Genomic DNA, 18,178 nt, shown 5'->3' on the forward strand with positions numbered 1-18,178 from the left:
AGCGTAAACACTGCCACCTTCACCATCCCCCCTCCACCTCCATGCTTCGCTTCTCCACAAGTTTGCACAGCTATTATTCTTATCTGAAAAGCTCGGAGGCTACAAAGACCACTGACAAGAGTAGGAGAATGAGAGTGAAAAGGAAGCACGGAAAGCGACAAAACAAGACAGGAGGGAAAAACTGATTCCTCTGAAGTCTAGATCGATGCTACCGTCGTGTTCCAGCAACGCATATTGGCAGCAAAACGAGGACTCCATTGATTTGTATTTCAATCAAAAATGTAGGTTGTCCCTACATATTCTCTTTTGTGATTTCTAGGCTTGCTCAAAATATAAAAACAAAAACTGCTCTATTTTTTGTGTGCACAACAAAAGCATAATGTGTCATCTGACATTTAATAAAAATGTTGCATGGTTATGTATGTATTTCCAGCTTTGTTTCCTTTTCAAAAGCATGTCTGCAGTGCATGTGTGCCATTTTACAGAGAAAATTTTATTATGGAGTAAGCAAGTGGTTTAAAGGGTTAGTTCGGATTTTTTGACATGAATCTCTATTTCATCCTCACCTCCAGTGTGTGCGATCAGCACTAACATTCTGTGACACGAGTTCTGGTCCGGTGTTGGACGAGAGGAAAATAGTCCAGCAAGCTGGCTGGGGTCACGGAAATAAAGCGTTTTTCTTCGAAAAACAATTTGTGTTCAAAAGAGTGATACATTTGAATCACAATACTCCATTACCACGAGGCACTACTTTTCTGTTCGTTCGTATCACTGCACGTCGCCCTGTAGACAGCTAATCGACGCGCTGCAGACAGCTGATCCTTCCGCTTTCGAAAAGACAAACAACTTGTAGATTAGTGCGCGTCTATCAGCTGCATGCGGGGCGCCGCGCAGTGATACGAACAAACAGAAAAGTAGTGCCTGGCGGTTATGGCGTCTGACTTTTTTCAGAAAAGGAGTTTAGTGAGGCAAATGTATCACTCTTTTGAACACAAATTGTTTTTAGAAGAAAAACCCTTTATTTCTGTGACACCAGCCAGCTTGCTGGACTATTTTCCGCTCGTCCAACACCGGACCAGAACTCGTGTCACAGAACGCTGTCAGGGGTAAGTCAGTGCTGATCGCACACACTGGAGGTGAGGATGAAATAGAGATTCATGTCTAAAAAGCCGAACTATCCCTTTAAAAGTCAGACCAGTGACTTTTACATTCTTACTTGGTGCATCTCCTGCAGAATCATTTACTGGATGACTGTAATCTTGAAGAAAGTCAAACGAAGACCAAGGTCAATAGCTCAATGGTGCATTTAACTTAGCCACTGGTCCTTCCTTAGAAAAACATGTCCTATCTTCCTTGTGTGAATCACTGACAGAAAGCCAATAAAATAAATCACGCAAGTCAGTCACATTTAATTTTTCAATAGTGTGTATTGTGAGGAAATCGGGTCAAAAGGGATGAGATGACGGGAACAGCAGCAAGAGTGAATACAATCTGCAGTGCTATATGATTCCATTATGAGAGTTATATACTGTGTTGGCAAAATATTCGAAAACAGAGCTGTGACATAAATAAGTCACAGGAATGGACTCAGTGGAGTCAACGTTGCTACAGTCACCTCCATCCATCCATTTTCTTAACCGCCTACTCCTCACAAGGGTCACGGTGGTGCTGGAGCCTATCCCAGCCAGCTTAGGCCAGTAGGCAGGGTACACCCTGAACTGGTTCCCGGCCAATTGCAGGCCACAGTCACCTTGAAAAAGTAATTTAGTAGTACTGATGACTTGTTAAGTCAAAAAGTAATGTAAAAAAAAACAAACAAAAAAAACAACGTAAAGTTAGGTTGTAAGAAAATTTAATTTTTACATTTAGCAGATAGTGACCAACCTGCTTACCATGAAAATGACACCCAGTTTTGCCACTTAACTAGAAGTGTGTTTTTAACAGGGACGTTTAAGAACAGCTTGTTTTTCGGTGAGAATGCTTCAATGCTTGGCCTATCTGTGCTACAGGGAATTTGGTGTGCTCAGTAGTTCACTTTTGACTATTGTGAGTGTAAATCATATGACTTCCTTATTATTGTCGTCCCTTCATACAATGTCAAACAAAGAAAATAGTCAGCTGAATATGTGCTGTATGGATTCATATGTATAACGGAACGTATGGTGTTCCACAGGGTTCAATTCTGGGGCCTCTGCTGTCTTCATTGTGTTGCCCTTGGGTTCCAAAATAGCGGCAGTTGTTTTAAATTGCTCTATAAATATAGAGTTGAGTGATCAAGGTGACGAGAGCCAGATTTGATGAACTGGTTACTCTCCATCTCCCTATTCATTTTATTCAACAGTAAACCCTATACCTATGTCTTGAATTTGAAAAAAAGAAAAAAAAAAAAGTCATTTCATATTTCAATACAGAAGGGCTCACTGAATGTGCATATAACTGGTGGGGTTCAGTACCCCCAACAAGGTTAAGAACCACTAACCTACACTATTTGTCAGTTCTATTTTTACGCATCTGTGACCAATCTGAAGTATTGAAAATGGCTCTTTGACGATTAGTTGTTTACAGTTGAACAAACGTGGAATTTGAAAGTGATTATTTTGGAGGTACAAGGATCAGACCGATGGGGCGCTGGAACTTTTCCCTTATGAGCTACAGCAAAAGGCAGACTATACACTCACATCATTAGCAATTCTTAGTGCGACATTGAAAAAGGGAACTCAACATGTCCCTGGTGTATGAATGCCAACTATAAATTGCAATTCTTAAAGCTTTGAAATATCAAGGAAAGAAGCCCAAGCTCATCTGAGATGTACTGACACAAAGTGGAAAAGTGCGCCGCGGTCTGACGAGACGTATCGAGTGGACGTCGTATTCTCCTGGCCAAAGAGGAAATGGACCATTTGGATTGTTCAAAAGTTTAAAAGCAGGAATCTGTGATGTTATGTGGGTGTGTTAGTACTCATGGCATGCATATCTCACATATCTGTAAAACCACTATTAATGCTGAAAGGTACATATATTTTTTGGAGTAACGTGCTGCCATCCAAGCAATGTTTTTCCCTGCTTACTTCAGCAAGACAATGTCAAGCCACAATCTGCACATGTTACAACAACTTGGCTTTGCCATCACTTCAAACCTGTTCCCATTGAAAATGTGTGGCACATTATAAGGAGCGGTTTGCAGATACATCTGTCCCTGTCTTTGTAATCGTGCAGCAAAGAGTTGAGTCATTTTACTGCATTTCACCGCCCCAAATTATTATTATAAACGATGATTGAGTCATTTTTGTATGGTAAATAATTTCAGTTAAGTATTGGTGTAACACTAGCTTGGAGAACTGTTGTCTGTTGGAGCAATTTGATCTGAACAAAGATAAAGTAGTGCCAGTGATGATATGCTGGCAAAAAATAAAATAATAGAAGCAATATCGTGCTTGTGCCTCTGCCCCTCTTCGTACGGGTATGCGTCTTTCCCTGGTACATTCCTCTGCATTGCTTACTAATTAGCTTTAAGATTGACGGCTGAATTAATCTGCTGGTTTACAATCCTTTAATTTCTCCATTAAGGATAAAGTGCTGCCAATAAACGTAAACACAAACAAATGCACAGAATCCACTTCATTAATATATAAATAAGTGTGTGGGTTTTGCATTTAGCAAAAATACGTCAGAAAATCCGCGGGGGATGGGGATAAAAGCGAGGTTGAATTAAAATGAATTCAGAGTGGAGCAAAAGCGTTTGTAGAACAAAGACATTTTGACATTTTGATATTTTGTCCTTTAATTAAGGCAAATGGAATAGCAAGAAGGCACACTATGGCTGCACTGTGGAAGACTGTACAGTGGGGATCTTTTGAGATGAATTCAGCAGCAGCTCAGAAAGGATCTGTGAGTCGAGCCAGGCCAAAAGTAAATCATTTTGGTCAGGCCATGTTTCTCATCTCTCCCGGCGTTGTAGGCTAAGGAACACGTGAGTTCAAGTCAAAGGGTTTGACCATAACTCATCAATAAAGTGCAAAGCTATCTGTCACTTGGAGTTAGCGACGCTCCAGTAAAAGGGAGAAGAGAGAAAAACAGGAGAGATTGGGCAGAGTAAAAACTAGATGGGGACAAAACGGAAGCCAACATGGATACAACACTGAATACTCTTTACTAAAAAATTGTGTTTTGTTTTTTCATTTATATGTATCGCTCATTTGTCCGAGGGTCAAAACATATATTTTTCGTCCAGTCATTCCCCCCAAAAAAACACGTGAGGCTCTCACTATCGAATAGTTTTATAATCAAGTATTCTATCAATGATTCCATCGATTAATAGGATAAACTGTTTATTAACCAATTATTGTTGATTATTTGGCATAGCTTTAGATATTAAAATAAAATAAACAAAAAAAAATCTATTAAGCAATATCACATGAAGAGGAATTGATGTTATAGTCACCAACCTTTTTTGAAACTGATTCCATTAGATCAGTTGTATGGTTCAGTCATAATTTTCCAAAGTAATAACAATGTTTGCAATTGTCTTATTTGGATTAAGTACAAAAGACAATCAGTCTGCTTTTATGAAGGAATGGGGTATATGCCACGGAGGAGGCGGGACTTCCAACTTCCTGGATTTCACACATCAGCTTTGTTTCCGTTTCCTCCCGCCGATGTGGGGTGGGGGTTCGAGTGTTGGAACGCGGCCACCAGTGGCCGGAAACAACGCAGAGGTGTGGAACCCAGAAGTCGGAAGCCCGTTGCATCTACCCCATATTGAAACCAGAGAATAATTAATGTTGAGAGGATGAAATCAAAGGATATGGACAGTTCAAAGCTACAAAATGTCTCTAAACATTTACATGATTATTAAAATAGTTAGTAATTTGGTAATCAGATAGTTGTCAATTAATTTTGACAGCTCTACACACATTCGATGTGTGCAACAGTAATACTGTTGACCATGATTATTTTGTAAAAACAATTCTCACTTGTTTTATTCAAAGTATAATTAGTGCTGAAAAGGGATTGTTTAAGTGATAAGAATAAATGGGCATTATTGTTAGTCATATTTAAAAAAAAAAAAAAAAAAAAAATGAAATGCCAAAATTAAATGAGACTACTGTGCCCGGTCGTTGTTTTTTTTTTTTTTTTTTTTTTAATTAAATATATTTTATTTTCAAATATCCAAACTTTTCCTCCTGTGAAGAGGAATGAGTTGTCTGAGCACATGTGAATCCCCTGATCCACTGCTGAGATAGAGATCATACCAAAAAGATGTAGCTACGACTTTCCACAGCCAAGTTGGGCTTGAAAAATGGACTGTACTGAGTACAGAATGCATAATTTCATTTTTTTTTTATGTCACTTCATCCGGAGCACTTAAAGTAGCAGTAAATGTTTTATTTTGTGTTGCTGTGCCTGCCTTTCACCTACACTGTCATAAATACAAATCGACAACTATAAATGTGCTTTGTTGACAAGCTGTCTGGGGTTACATTAAAATATTGGCACTGTTGCTGGTAAAATCTGTTGTTTACATGGCTATTCATGCTAGGAGAAAAAATGTATTAGTGTTAATTTGGGGTCTTGTTCTCAGTTGTCCTGACAAGGTTGAGTAAACTGCATCTTTTAGGGTAATAATTACCAATCCAATAAGCCACCAGTAAGCATTGCAATAACAGGTCATACAGAAAGGAGTGTATGCCAGTGAATAATTTAAGCTGAAGAAAATACCGCTTTATCCAGAAAAGCCGATTTATATTTAGATGCATGTAAATCCTACAGTCTAAGGCGGTGGTTAAAAAACCTCTTGTAATGAACTGGCAAATCGCAAGTTACATTTACAGCGAAAAAGGTGACACAGAGGTCTACTAGTGGGAACGTGATTTGTTTCTGTGCTGCAACAAAAAGCCAATCGAGTCTTAATCAAGGCTACCGATCGCTCTCATGCGCTGAGATGCAGAGCACAAATACACATTGATTGAAGGCCAGGTTGATCAATAGCAAAAAAAAGGTCTAAGAGTACCATTCACACAAAATTTTATAATTTATTAATTTGTGCCACACTTTGATTTGAACAAGCTATATAATTTGTTTCCAAGAAACATGAAAGAAACTCACATTTATCCCATTTAATGAAGTATTACGCCTCTAATTTCCTCTTCAACACAGTCCTCATTCCCTTGCCAATGATTCTAGTTTTGGCACCGTCAGAGTCACCTAGTTCTTGCCTTTTTTCATATAATTGCTTCACGATTTCCCACACAGCCTTTTGCAGATGCAAGCTGGAGGCTGCATTTACCTCCATTTGAAGGTCACCATTCAGAACACGATTAGCTCACATCAATTTTGGTGGGGAAAGTGCGAGTACTCATAGGAGTGCAACAACATGGAGGATGTGTTATTAACCCTTTGAAATTGTCATCTATCTTTTTGGTCTTTTTTTAAAGTGTACTTACTGAATTTCATATTACACGTTGCCTTAAAAAGGAAGTTGATAGCGGTATGAGTATGTTGAAAAGGTGCAGGTCAGAATACTGTGAAAGTATTACTGCAGAAGGCTTTTTTTATTATTATTATTCAAAGAAGTCAGTAAGTGCTCACTGGTGCAACTATGTGTGAGCGTCACAAGGTTGAAACACGCAGACAGATCTTGGTTATGTGTGTATGGGGATGGACAGACAGGTGCACAATGTGACACAAAATTTCATGTTTAATGCATAGGAATTAATTCAGCCTGTATCTGTATGATTATGCTAATAGAGTGTTAACCCAAAAAGAGCCGTCTCTCAATCCACCCGTTTCCACTTGGTGGATAAACATTTGCACATATTTGATACATAGATTGTGGGGAACAGAAAATAGCTTATGACCCTCATGAGGAAAAGTGGTATAGAAAATAGGTAGATGGAACAAAAAGCATTTCTGTTTTCTTTCATTATTTCGGCTATGTTCTGGGCTATGGCATTGCAATTAGTTCCAGCTAAGACCCAAAGTAGAATTTAGTTCCACCCCAGGGACAATTGCATAATATTGGCAAATAGAAGTCATAAAGAACAAAACAGACGTGCATATTTTACAGCAAATGAAAAAGAAGAAGAAGAAGAAGAAGAAGAAATATACCTGCTTACTGGCTATAGCGCCTAACATCTTTAAAAGGGAAGTCAAGTCAAAACTTTTCTTTACAATAATATGATTTATGTGGCCCATCAGTCTAGGACGACATTCGGATTTATTATTTACGGAATATGAATTAAGCAGCAAAATCCACCTGCTTTTCTCCATCTCAGAAGGCGGCCATTTTGCCACTTTCCGTCAATCGAAAATTACATCACAGTTGCTCATGGATGAGGTAACAAACAATCACCGCATTGCTGTTTTCTGGGTTTGGTCATGTGACACTCGCTAGCTGAACAGTAATTGGTCGTTACCTGAGCTCTGGCTAACTGTGATGTCATTTTCAGCCGACTGGAAGTGGCAAAATGGCCGCCTGATAAGCTGGATGGATTTTGCTTCTTAATTCATACTTCACAAACAAAGATATTAATAAAGATACTGCATTTAGACTCGTGGTGCCGCACAGAACACTCAAAAAGACTTTGACTTCCACTTTAAAGCTTAAAAATAAATAAATAAATAAATAAATAAATATCAATGTGACTACACGTGTGGTTTGTTGCAAGAAATCAATACAAACATGTAAAAAAAAAAAAAAATAAAAAAAAAAAAAAAAAAAGAAGAAATTTAGCAAATTGAATTCCAACAAACACCTCCAATATACAGTACAGTTTAGTCCGCACCAAGATTCTGCCAGGCCATTCAAACATGCAAAAAAAAAAATAATAATACCAACAAACAAACAAACAAAAAACAACAAAAACATAGCAGTAACAGTTCCTCAGACAACTACCCAATTTTTACTCGCTCTACTCCAATATAGGATGGAAAGCATTGTGCTGCGGCATGTAGTATACTGGTGGCTTGCTAGACAGAATTAGCTCCGCAAGCATGTCATGAGGCCGAGCGTTTGAGGAATAAAGGAACGCAGTCCGGTTTGGCACCAAGGCGAGTATGATAAAGAGAAATGATGTGGCTCATCATCTCTACCTGTATTCTATCGCCTCACTACAGACTGCTGGTCTTGGCTGCAGAGATGAGACACTCTCTGAAGGACAAGAGGGACCTTCATGAGTCAAAGGCAAAATGGCATCCAGCTTATCACGCTCATAGACACATAATTCCCCCCAAACTTTCTTCACACACACATACACACAGCTGTTGGGACTGGACATACTTATGGAAGGCCTTTCACTTGGTTTGGAGCCCAACGCTGAGCTGCTGCAAAGTAGATATGGCTCCTTGCCAGATTTTCCTTGTGTAGTCTAATTGGGGTCACATAGCGAGTCATTTTGGGAGAGCAACTTCTACAAAACAATAGGAAAACCATACTGAAGTGTTTCGCTGTTGGGGGCATGATCCTACTTAAATTTATCTTCTCCTGTACAGTGCTTGTTTTTTCACCCTGCAAAAGCTGAAGCAGTTAATAATAGTACGGTAAAAAGGCAATAAATCAAACGCATTGGGGTGAGGCCAGGAAGGAAAGACACCTCATATCTTCAGATATGAGAGCAAATAAAGGGACCGAGAGGACTTGCCTCATCGTACCGTCTTCTAAATCTCTTCTAACAGAATTCATGGAGATTTTTGCATGCTTTAATCTTAATGTATGCTTTTCTTTCCTTTTTAACGCAAAATAGGTGAATAGATTAAGAAGCCTGTCAATTAAAAACTATGATACTGGATTAAAGGTAATATGAAAAATTTGCTTGTCCACCCATTAGGTGTGTAATAGTATTTTCTAATAGAGTTGTATCATTAGCATTTAATGGCTTATACTGTACTTGATTGTGCAGCCAAGTTGTTGATGGGGTGGGTGGTGTTGTTGACACACACACTAAGTGACAAGTGTAAATTGATGACTTGGTGATGAACTGACACATCCACAAGTGAAGATACAATCAATTCTTCTAGTCTTTATGGGGCGTGGGTGCCCTTGAAAGTATTATTTTACATTGGTTTAATTCGTAATGCAAATAACTTGTATTTCCAATAATATTTATGAAGGACCAAAACTGTCAAAATTCAAATAAATAAATGACTAAAAGTGAAAATATAAATGAATATAAAAAATATAATTTGAAAATTAAAAAAATCAGTTTTTATTTTCACTTTTAGTATTTATTTAGTCATTTATCTATTTATTTAGTCATTTATTTATCCATTTATTTAGTCATGTATTTATCGGTTTATTAATCATTTATTTATCTATTTATTTATTTAGTCATTTATTTATTTTGAATTTTGGCAGTTTTGGGCCGTACTGCCAAGTCGAAATGTTATTCAAATGAGGGGGCGGTCCTAAGCGTGTGTTGGGTTGGACTCCGCCGTTGCAAACTGCCTGTCATTGGTCGAGTGAGCAGCTCGGCGAACAAGGAAGTCTCGTCGGCTTGCAATGGAGAGCTCCAGCAATGGACGACTATCTTGTCAGCAATATGGCCCAAAACTGCCAAAATTCTAAATAAATAAATAAATAAATGGCCCTGCGATTGGTTGGCAACCAGTCCAGGGTGTCCCCCGCCTACTGCCCAGAGCCAGCTGAGATAGGCGCCAGCAGCCCCCGCGACCCTTGTGAGGAATAAGCGGTCAAGAAAATGGATGGATGGATGGATGGATAAATAAATGACTAAATAAATAGATAAATGATTAAAAATAAATAAATAAATAAATAAATAAATAAATTACTAAATTTCCATTTATATTTATGTTTTTGGGATTAACTTTTCGAATTATATTTTTTTATATTCGTTCGTATTTTCACTATTAGTCATATATTTATTTATTTAGTCATTTATTTATATTGAATTTTGGCAGTTTTGGTCCTCCATAAATATTTCCCCCTGGAAATGAATGGAAATGCCAATAAATGTGTGCAAGCTTCCATTTAAAAAAAATATATTTTTATAATGTGCGTTTTGTTTTGTTTTTTTAAATGAGAATATTAGCACTATGTTGTAATGTTGTACTTTACATGAGAGTTGTAAGTCTGTACAATATAGATGTCTCAGCTTCTCGTAGGGGATAGCAAAAGGATATACAGTATGACTGTGATAACTGTTAAATTGAATTCTAAATGTGTTGCTGTACTGTTTGTGTTAAAATATGAGTTGATAAAGCCTGCTGTGGTGAGTCTGAACCCGACTGAACTCTTGCATAGTGTGTGGGGTCCGGCAAGTAGTTTTTGTCAGATTCTGAGCATCGGCCAAAATTGGAATCACAATTCCACTGTGTTGGAACGTCGCAGATGTACAGCTAATCAAAATGCACATACGCTTTTGCACAGCAAAAAATACATTTCCAAGTTTTAAGCAAGCAAGACCCACCCAGATGTGCCGCTGGCAAGTCATATACGTACAATCTATACAGTATAAATAAATATATTGAATACTTAATTATATTTATGATTTCATATGTGCCTGTGGATGAAATAGTGATGCTTGTAGCCTAAATGCAAGTGAGTAAGTGAATAGTGGCAAGGGATTTGTGGGGGAAAATAGTGATCCTGCAAGCCTCTCCTCGAATCTATATTCTATATCCTTTTATTTTACTATACACTGTGCTTTCTTGGTTTCCAGCCTCTCAAACTGAAAACCTCCCTGTTCAATTTCCAAAACACCATCATAAAAAGTTGGATAGAAACGTGAACCAACCAAAGTGCTCCTTTTAGTGAGGCAACATGTTGAAAGTGTGTTAGAAGGTTTGTGAATCACACAGCGCTCTGTGTTAGGTGAAACACATCACTGCTGTCATTGTTGACGCGGGCAAAGTTTTAGAGAGAGAGAGAGAGAGACAGAGAGACAGAGAGACAGAGAGACAGAGAGACAGAGAGACAGAGAGACAGAGAGAGAGAGAGAGAGAGAGAGAGAGAGAGAGAGAGAGAAGCTGTCTGTCCCGGCTCTTGGAGGGAGGTGATGGTTTACACAGCCAGGCGCAATCACTGGAATATTTCTTTTCATGGCTTATCTCACCACAGCGGGAATCTGCACGAACCGCAACTCCAATTCAACTTCTTTGTGCCCGCCTGTGTACCGCCGCCTCCTGCTCCAGTCCTGGCCCAGCTCACAGACAAACGTCTCCATCACAGCATAGGATGATTTATTCAGAACAACTTAGTGCAAGTGCAGGGATTTTTTTATTTATTTTTTTGTGAGTTAAACAAAAAGGTTTTATGGACTACAAACCCATAATTTGCCTTTCCACTTGTCAAGTCAAGCAGAATAGCGGAATGGGACACATTCACCTCACGAGACATTTAAGAGAGTAAAAAAAAGATGCTTATTACTAGGGGTGTGAATTGCCTAGTACCTGACGATTCGATTCGTATCACGATTCACAGGTCACGATTCGATTCGATACCGATTAATCCCGATACGAATTTATAAGTCGATTGTTGCGATTTTTTTTCATTCAAATTTTGAAAATACTAATCAGTAAGCTTGTAGAGTGTAAGATTTATATGAAAATGTATTATTTATCTGAAATTTCAGTCTTATAGAGGTTGTAATCTGTTTCATGTTTGAACAGCATTAAAATAAAATATTAAGGCTTAATGTTCCGTTCATATAACATTCTTCCACGCTCAAGGTGTGAATCCTAACCCGAAGTGAGACGTTTTGTTGAATATTTTTCCATTAAAAATGGAAGTTTAAAAATCGATTCACACACACAAAAAAAAAAAAAAAAAAAAAAAAAGGCAATGATGATAAGACGTTGAATCGGTAAGACTACCGAATGAACAATTCTGAGCTCTTAAAAAAAAAAATAAAAAAAATAAAAAAAAAAATAGATTTTTTTTTTAATCGATTCGAGAATCGCGCGATGTAGTATCGCGATATATCGCCGAATCGATTTTTTTTTAACACCCCTACTTATTACAATATTTTGTTAATGCACATTTAGTTCTTGCTTCTATTAAGAATCAACCATCAATTCTGCTCCATTTTCTACCAAGCATTTTTCCACAAAATTAATCAATCAGGGGTTGGCCGAGACCCCTTATTGCGATTAATTTTGTAGTCTTAATTTTCAGACGGTGTTTTGCTTCTTGTTAAGCCCCACTGCACAAATCAAGGTCCATGAAGACATGGTTGGATGATTATGCTGTGGAATGACTTAGTCCCTAGCAAGCATCAATGACCTCTGACCTTAAAATGCTTTCTGATGAATGGACAAATATTCCCACAGGCACACCAATATCTTATTGAAAGACTTTCGAAGAAAGTGGGCTGTGAACTTTCCCATTACTTATACACTGTAGGGTGAAAAATGACTTCGACAAAATAATTAGAATTAGAATGTAAATACCCCATTGTGATGTCACCTCATCATGATGTATTTACTTTCAGTACTGGTACATAACTATAAAATTGTTATTTTAAGAACTAATAAAAATGATATACAGCACAATGAATTCAGAAAGGTCATAAGACGACAGACGTGCGCTCGATGTAATAACTGGTGCAGCTTAATTTTCGTGCCCGGTCAAGTTTTTGCCAGGCTTACCGTGTTTTGCAAATTTGCAGACCGCGCTGTGCCTTGCTGGGCATTCCATTTGATACAGGGTGTCTATTACACACCCTTGGCGCATGTGACAATTTGGTGACAGAAAATGGACTATAGACCTTAGATCAGTTAAAGCAGGTCTAGGTTGTGGCGCAGGTGGTGTAATGCGGTTTTATTGGATTTGATCGAAGCGCATGCAGATGCACTCCGCTGATACGTGGGGTGAATGTCATCGTAATTCTTTCATAAATATGACAACAGCACGCAGCGAACCCTCTGAATACATGTAGAAAAAAAAATCACACATAAATGTATTGCAATGACCTGTGATCAACCACACGTGGAGGTCTGCTCGCAATCTCTTATGAACATACTTTTTACATTTTGATCTTCTGTATGAACTTCTGCAAAGTCAAAGGGTGCACTGAATACAAACAGAATGAGGGAAGCTACTTCAATTGGTTGGCAAACAAACTGGTGGAGTTCACTCTCACAATGGCGCAAACGCCCCTTTAAACCTGTGTCCGTCTGTGAAAATGGCAAAAGAAAGAAAACTCCACCACAGTTAGACCTGCACTTTGCGCTAGAGTTGCGCAGGGCACGAAAATAGTGCCCACTGAGAGATATGCAACAAATGAATGCAGAATACGAGACAATTAGCGAGCCTCATAAAACATAATGTAATCACATACACACCGCCCACACATGACAAAAACAACTCCCATTTCACCTCAGCATGCGGCCCGATGTGACTGGAAACACAAGCCTTGTTCACGCTGAGCCTGCTGGGTCACAGCTCTTTGGTCCTTCCAACAATCGCTCACTGTCATTTTCTCCAGGGACACAACAACCACGGTCTCCAGTGGTCCTGCAACCCCCCCACCCCACATGCTCTGTAGCATCCTAGACCCAACATTACAACACACCTGATCCATTTGTTTTCGTGAAAACAGACAGTTTTGGGTTATACATACTGCGATGTAGTGTTACTATTAAATAAAGGATTCCTCTCACTTAGCGTCCTCCCGTACTGAAGACGAATCGAGCGAGTGCGCATTAATCATTGAATGAGGACTGATACTGCTGGAACCCAACGAGCGTCAGATTTGGAGGACTGCATGGCTGCAAGATAGGGGCCGCCATACATCACGAGAACAGTGAACTCGTTTGACTTTGTTCAAAATGTCTGGGGCAATAAGGACACCTTGGCCCATTTCTAAACAGGCAGAAACCTTCTGCCCCGAGGCCTTTCAGGCAAACTCGCTCACCGGTAGTGACGGTAGTGACACTGTCCTTTCCCTTCACAATAACAAAACAAACACAATAATTCAATTGCTACACCAGAAGCTGAACGATACTCATGCCAGCAGCTATTACTATGTGAAGAAAATTTCATTTCATTTTTACCTGAGAAGAAAGCAGACTGCAAACATTAAGTATTATGGAGGGTTTCCCCCAGAAACTTGATAAACCCAAGGACAGACTGGGAACAAAATTCAGCCCAGGAAAATATGAATGACATGCGACATGAGACAGAGTGCACACTGGCTAGCGACATGTGGTGGTTTATATTTATTGACGGTAGTGACACTGAGCCCGGCAGAGATGGTGCAAGAAAAATCTGGCGGTCCGCCAAGCTTATAAAGCACTGGGGGAAACCCTGATCATTGTAAGTGCTGCATATTGTTCACTGCTGTTTTCTGTAACTATAGTACTACAAAATGTCCTGCAACCCACTTGTCAGCAACATGACAGCAAACAAAAACCCAAACTTAAAAAGCTGAATTTCCCCAATGTTCCTTCTTTTAGTCGATTCAGAATTTTCCAATTTGGTGAGTTTAAAGCACAACTCACCCCCCCAACCAGTCTCTTGCTCCAACCCTCACTAATATTTGAAAACAGCACTCAAAGGGAGTGTTGGCATTGGGAAGAGGATTGGGGGTGGTGTGGCTGTGATTGACAGTAGCAGTGAAACTACGATCTAAATAATTTCTATACTATGACAAGCTATGCTAAATAAACTAACCAAATACTATGCTAATCAATCACTTACCTGAGATCAATATATCGATGTTCGCAAACGCTATTACCCACTAACTAAGGAGGCGTGTACGAGACACAACAGATCGACTATGTCAGTTTCATGGAAGTGACGTCGATAGTCCATGCTTGTCCAAAGAGAAGAAAAACAGCCAAAATTGTGTTTAGCCCAGTTTTTAACCTGACGATGGCGCCACAGAGACAGTTTTTGCCCCAAATTCAAGCTTTCCACAAACATGCGCTAAAAAGTAAAAATAATAGCCAGGACAACCATTTATACAGGTTATCAGCAGAAAAAAAATAGTTGATTTGGTGTTGAGTTGCTCTTTAAAGATTGATATGAGTGAGTATACAGTATTTATCACAAAGTCTATCTTCCAGTTATACAGAATCGAACTCTAGGCTGCGGCAGAGATGGATTTTTCTATTACAGCAGATTCACCGGCACATAGAGGAGACACACAGGAGAAAATGCAGCATAATTTCTCATGGCAGGAATGAACCTCGCAATAGATGCAGAACCCTGGCTGCTCTGAAAACAAATGGAGCAAATGAAAACAAAATTGCATTCCTCCAAAAACCCAAAAGAATGAGACACTTGGAAAATGTCTCATGATAAATAGAAAAATGCTTCTCTCAGGTCTGAAGTCCTGAACACAAATCAATATGAAATGACAAGCACCGCACAGAGGAAAAAATACATTTTTAACCCTTTCTACTGGCAAACTGTGTAGCTTACACTACACAACCACAATACACGCTAACCTTCAAACAGACGTGATGAAGAAACACAGCACATACAATGAACATGTGAAGGGCCCACATTCAATCAATCACTCCATGAGGATGATGAACAAAAAAAAAAAAAAAAAAAAAGTCAATAATTGAAATCCAACAGCAGCAGCAGACATACCTCTGAGAATGTTCTGGCCGTGCAGCACAACCCTGGGAACGATGACCGTGTAGAAGTTCTGGGAGAAGCCTGACCTGCACGGAGGTTTGACGGACAGGCCCGTCTTACTCCCCTGTGAAATAAAACAGCATGTTAAGCATCAGCAAATTGGGTCGTAGCAGGATTTCAGAACCTGGTATCGAACACATTGCTGACTAATGTGAGTAAACTTCAACCCATTTAGGGTGACATTTGCTCCAAAAGATGAACATATCTTGGAAGGTTGTTATCGGCAATACAACCTTCATTATCATTGCTATGATGATGAAAATAATCATGGCAATCATTGCCTCACAGGAGACGCTAATAAGCAAATAAGGTCAAATGTATGTAATACATACTCAATGTAATCACTTAACCTACAACAAGGTAGAGCTTACATTAACACAACTGGTGTATTTCTCAGCTGGTACCACAACATCAAAGTAAAACCACACAATCTTATGAAATCCAATAAGAACGCAGTATCGTGGTCTCACGACGGACCTCCATTCCAAGGATGGTGGCGTGACCCAAATTTGTACATAAATCGTACTGCACGTAAGTTATCTACTAACTATACTACCCAACACTATGCAGTAGTAAAAATATAATTTAGTAATGTGCATGAAAAATATTTTGGCCATAAATATAAAAACTGATGACAAATAGTAAGCAAGTAAAGCATGACTTCCTGTGTCACTTACCATTACGATTATAATCGTCTTTGCAGTATTCTGATTTTTTTTTAATTATTTTTATTATTATTAGATTTTACTCATGAGCGACATGAAAGCATTTTTATCAGTGATTGATGCATGTATATACAACATACAGTATATAGTGAACTGTAAGAGAACATCAGGTGTGCCACGGAAAATGATAAATTTTCAGTCAAGTATTATTTATTAACGACAAATAATATAGCTATTTCATTATGCTACCTATAGTTTAGTGACATTTTTCTTTGGTTTTGCACTGCAGTTAGATTTTTCTAATGTTAAATTTGTGTCGTGGCTCAGTAAATGTTAGGAAACAATGATCTACAAATTATCACATTCTATTTGTATTTTTAGGTATGATGGTGTACTGTTGCAGTACAGTACAACAGCAACTTCACCCAAAATTTGAAGTATCAGGAAATTATCAGGCAGTGCCAATGAAAAGTAAACATCAGACATTGCAATAATCAGCATGTGCAGGTGTACCTAACAAAGTGGTGGGTGACACGAGCATTTGCTCTAATTGGCAATAAAAACATGCCAAGCATTTTCACATGCAATTGATGACTTGCCCTAGAAACAATCGTGCCAATAACCAAAAACCAAGACGAACTTGCTACATAAAAGTTCAATACAAAATAAAAAGGACACCTCGGTGCGTAAATGTGCATGACCCAAGTTGTTCACAGCCACGACAGAACAAGGATCCCATTTAAAAATCAATTCTGCAGTTAAACGGGGCTGTTTTCGTCAAGGCGATAATGACAAGAAGAGTTGTTCGTGACTTTTTCACCCAGCTTGGACAAAGAAAAACAATTTATCCTTGACATAAAAGGCGCGCGACACTCGGGCTGCTTTTTTTTTTGGCGCATCGGCGGCACTGCGGGAGAAAAGTGCTCATTCCACGGCCACTCTCATCCACCATGCACCGCACCAGTGCCGCACTCCCACAACACATGAAGCAATTAACTCATCTTACCGAGGATGCTGCGGCGAGCAAGGTGCACGCCAGGATGACGCAGCCTGTCTTCATCTTTGCAGAGTGTTGACTTTTGAGGAGGAAAGAGAGTCGGATTGTTTGGTCAGTAGACCTCGGTAATTCCCCGAGCTTGTCTCTTCCTCTTGAGAGTGCGGCGAGAAAAACGTGCCTGCTCAAGTGCCGCTGACAAGAGAGGATGCTGAGCTCTCAGCTCCGGTCACAGAAAGAGCCGTTGGAGCAGCCACGGCGTCACTGTAACCCCTCCTACCTACAACGGGGGAGCAGCCACAGCAAAGTGCTCACTGTGCACTTCTTTCACTTCGACCACATGTCCCGTAACTATAAGCGAGGAAAATCATTTTAGACCGTATAATTTTTTTGTGTGTGTAGAGCGAGTGAAGGGTGAAAGATTGATTCACTGTCATGCTCCTGTGCAAAATAAATAAATAATAGCTACAGGGCCAAAATATGACTACTATTAGCGGAATGATCGAAATAAGATCTTTGCAAGTAACCCAATAAAGCTACCAAAAATGAGTAACATAAATAGTCTACTCTTTGTCAATCAAAGCTGAGCAATATCTCCTGTAAATTCGAATGTCATGCAAAGGTTAACCACGCAATTGTTATATGAAATGCCTGGGATTTTTATTTTTATATATATATATATATTTTTTTGCGTGTCAAACAAAGTGCGGTGCGTTTTATTTTTTCATCCATAAACTCCAATTTGTGAAAAGTGAAAAACTTGTTACATTAGTTCAAGAATTTAGTAGGGGTGTTAAAAAAAAAATCGATTCGGCAATATATCGCGATACTACAGCACCCAATTCTCGAATCGATTCAATAGGCAGCCGAATCGATTTTTTAACATCCATTTTTGATGAAAACATATTCAACAAA

At 39.0% G+C, this 18,178-nt stretch overlaps 1 protein-coding gene across 2 annotated transcripts in view; it reads right to left on the bottom strand.

Annotated features, from left to right (window-relative positions):
* The window catches only part of cdh4 (cadherin 4, type 1, R-cadherin (retinal)), a 223,985-nt gene extending 206,477 nt beyond the window's left edge, over positions 1–17,508 (bottom strand). Inside the window, exons 1-2 of one of the 2 annotated variants that reach the window (XM_077528441.1) lie at positions 17,276–17,508; positions 15,557–15,668 (exon numbers count right to left, since the gene is read on the bottom strand). In XM_077528441.1, coding sequence (XP_077384567.1) covers positions 15,557–15,668; positions 17,276–17,329 — 166 coding nt within the window. In that variant the 5' untranslated portion in view covers positions 17,330–17,508. The remainder of the gene's footprint in view (positions 1–15,556; positions 15,669–17,275) is intronic. The other variant, XM_077528442.1, reaches the window with a different exon arrangement.
* Positions 17,509–18,178: the final 670 nt, after the last annotated feature.

The sequence above is a fragment of the Festucalex cinctus genome, chromosome 8, assembly GCF_051991245.1.
Source record: "Festucalex cinctus isolate MCC-2025b chromosome 8, RoL_Fcin_1.0, whole genome shotgun sequence".
NCBI lineage: Eukaryota > Metazoa > Chordata > Actinopteri > Syngnathiformes > Syngnathidae > Festucalex > Festucalex cinctus.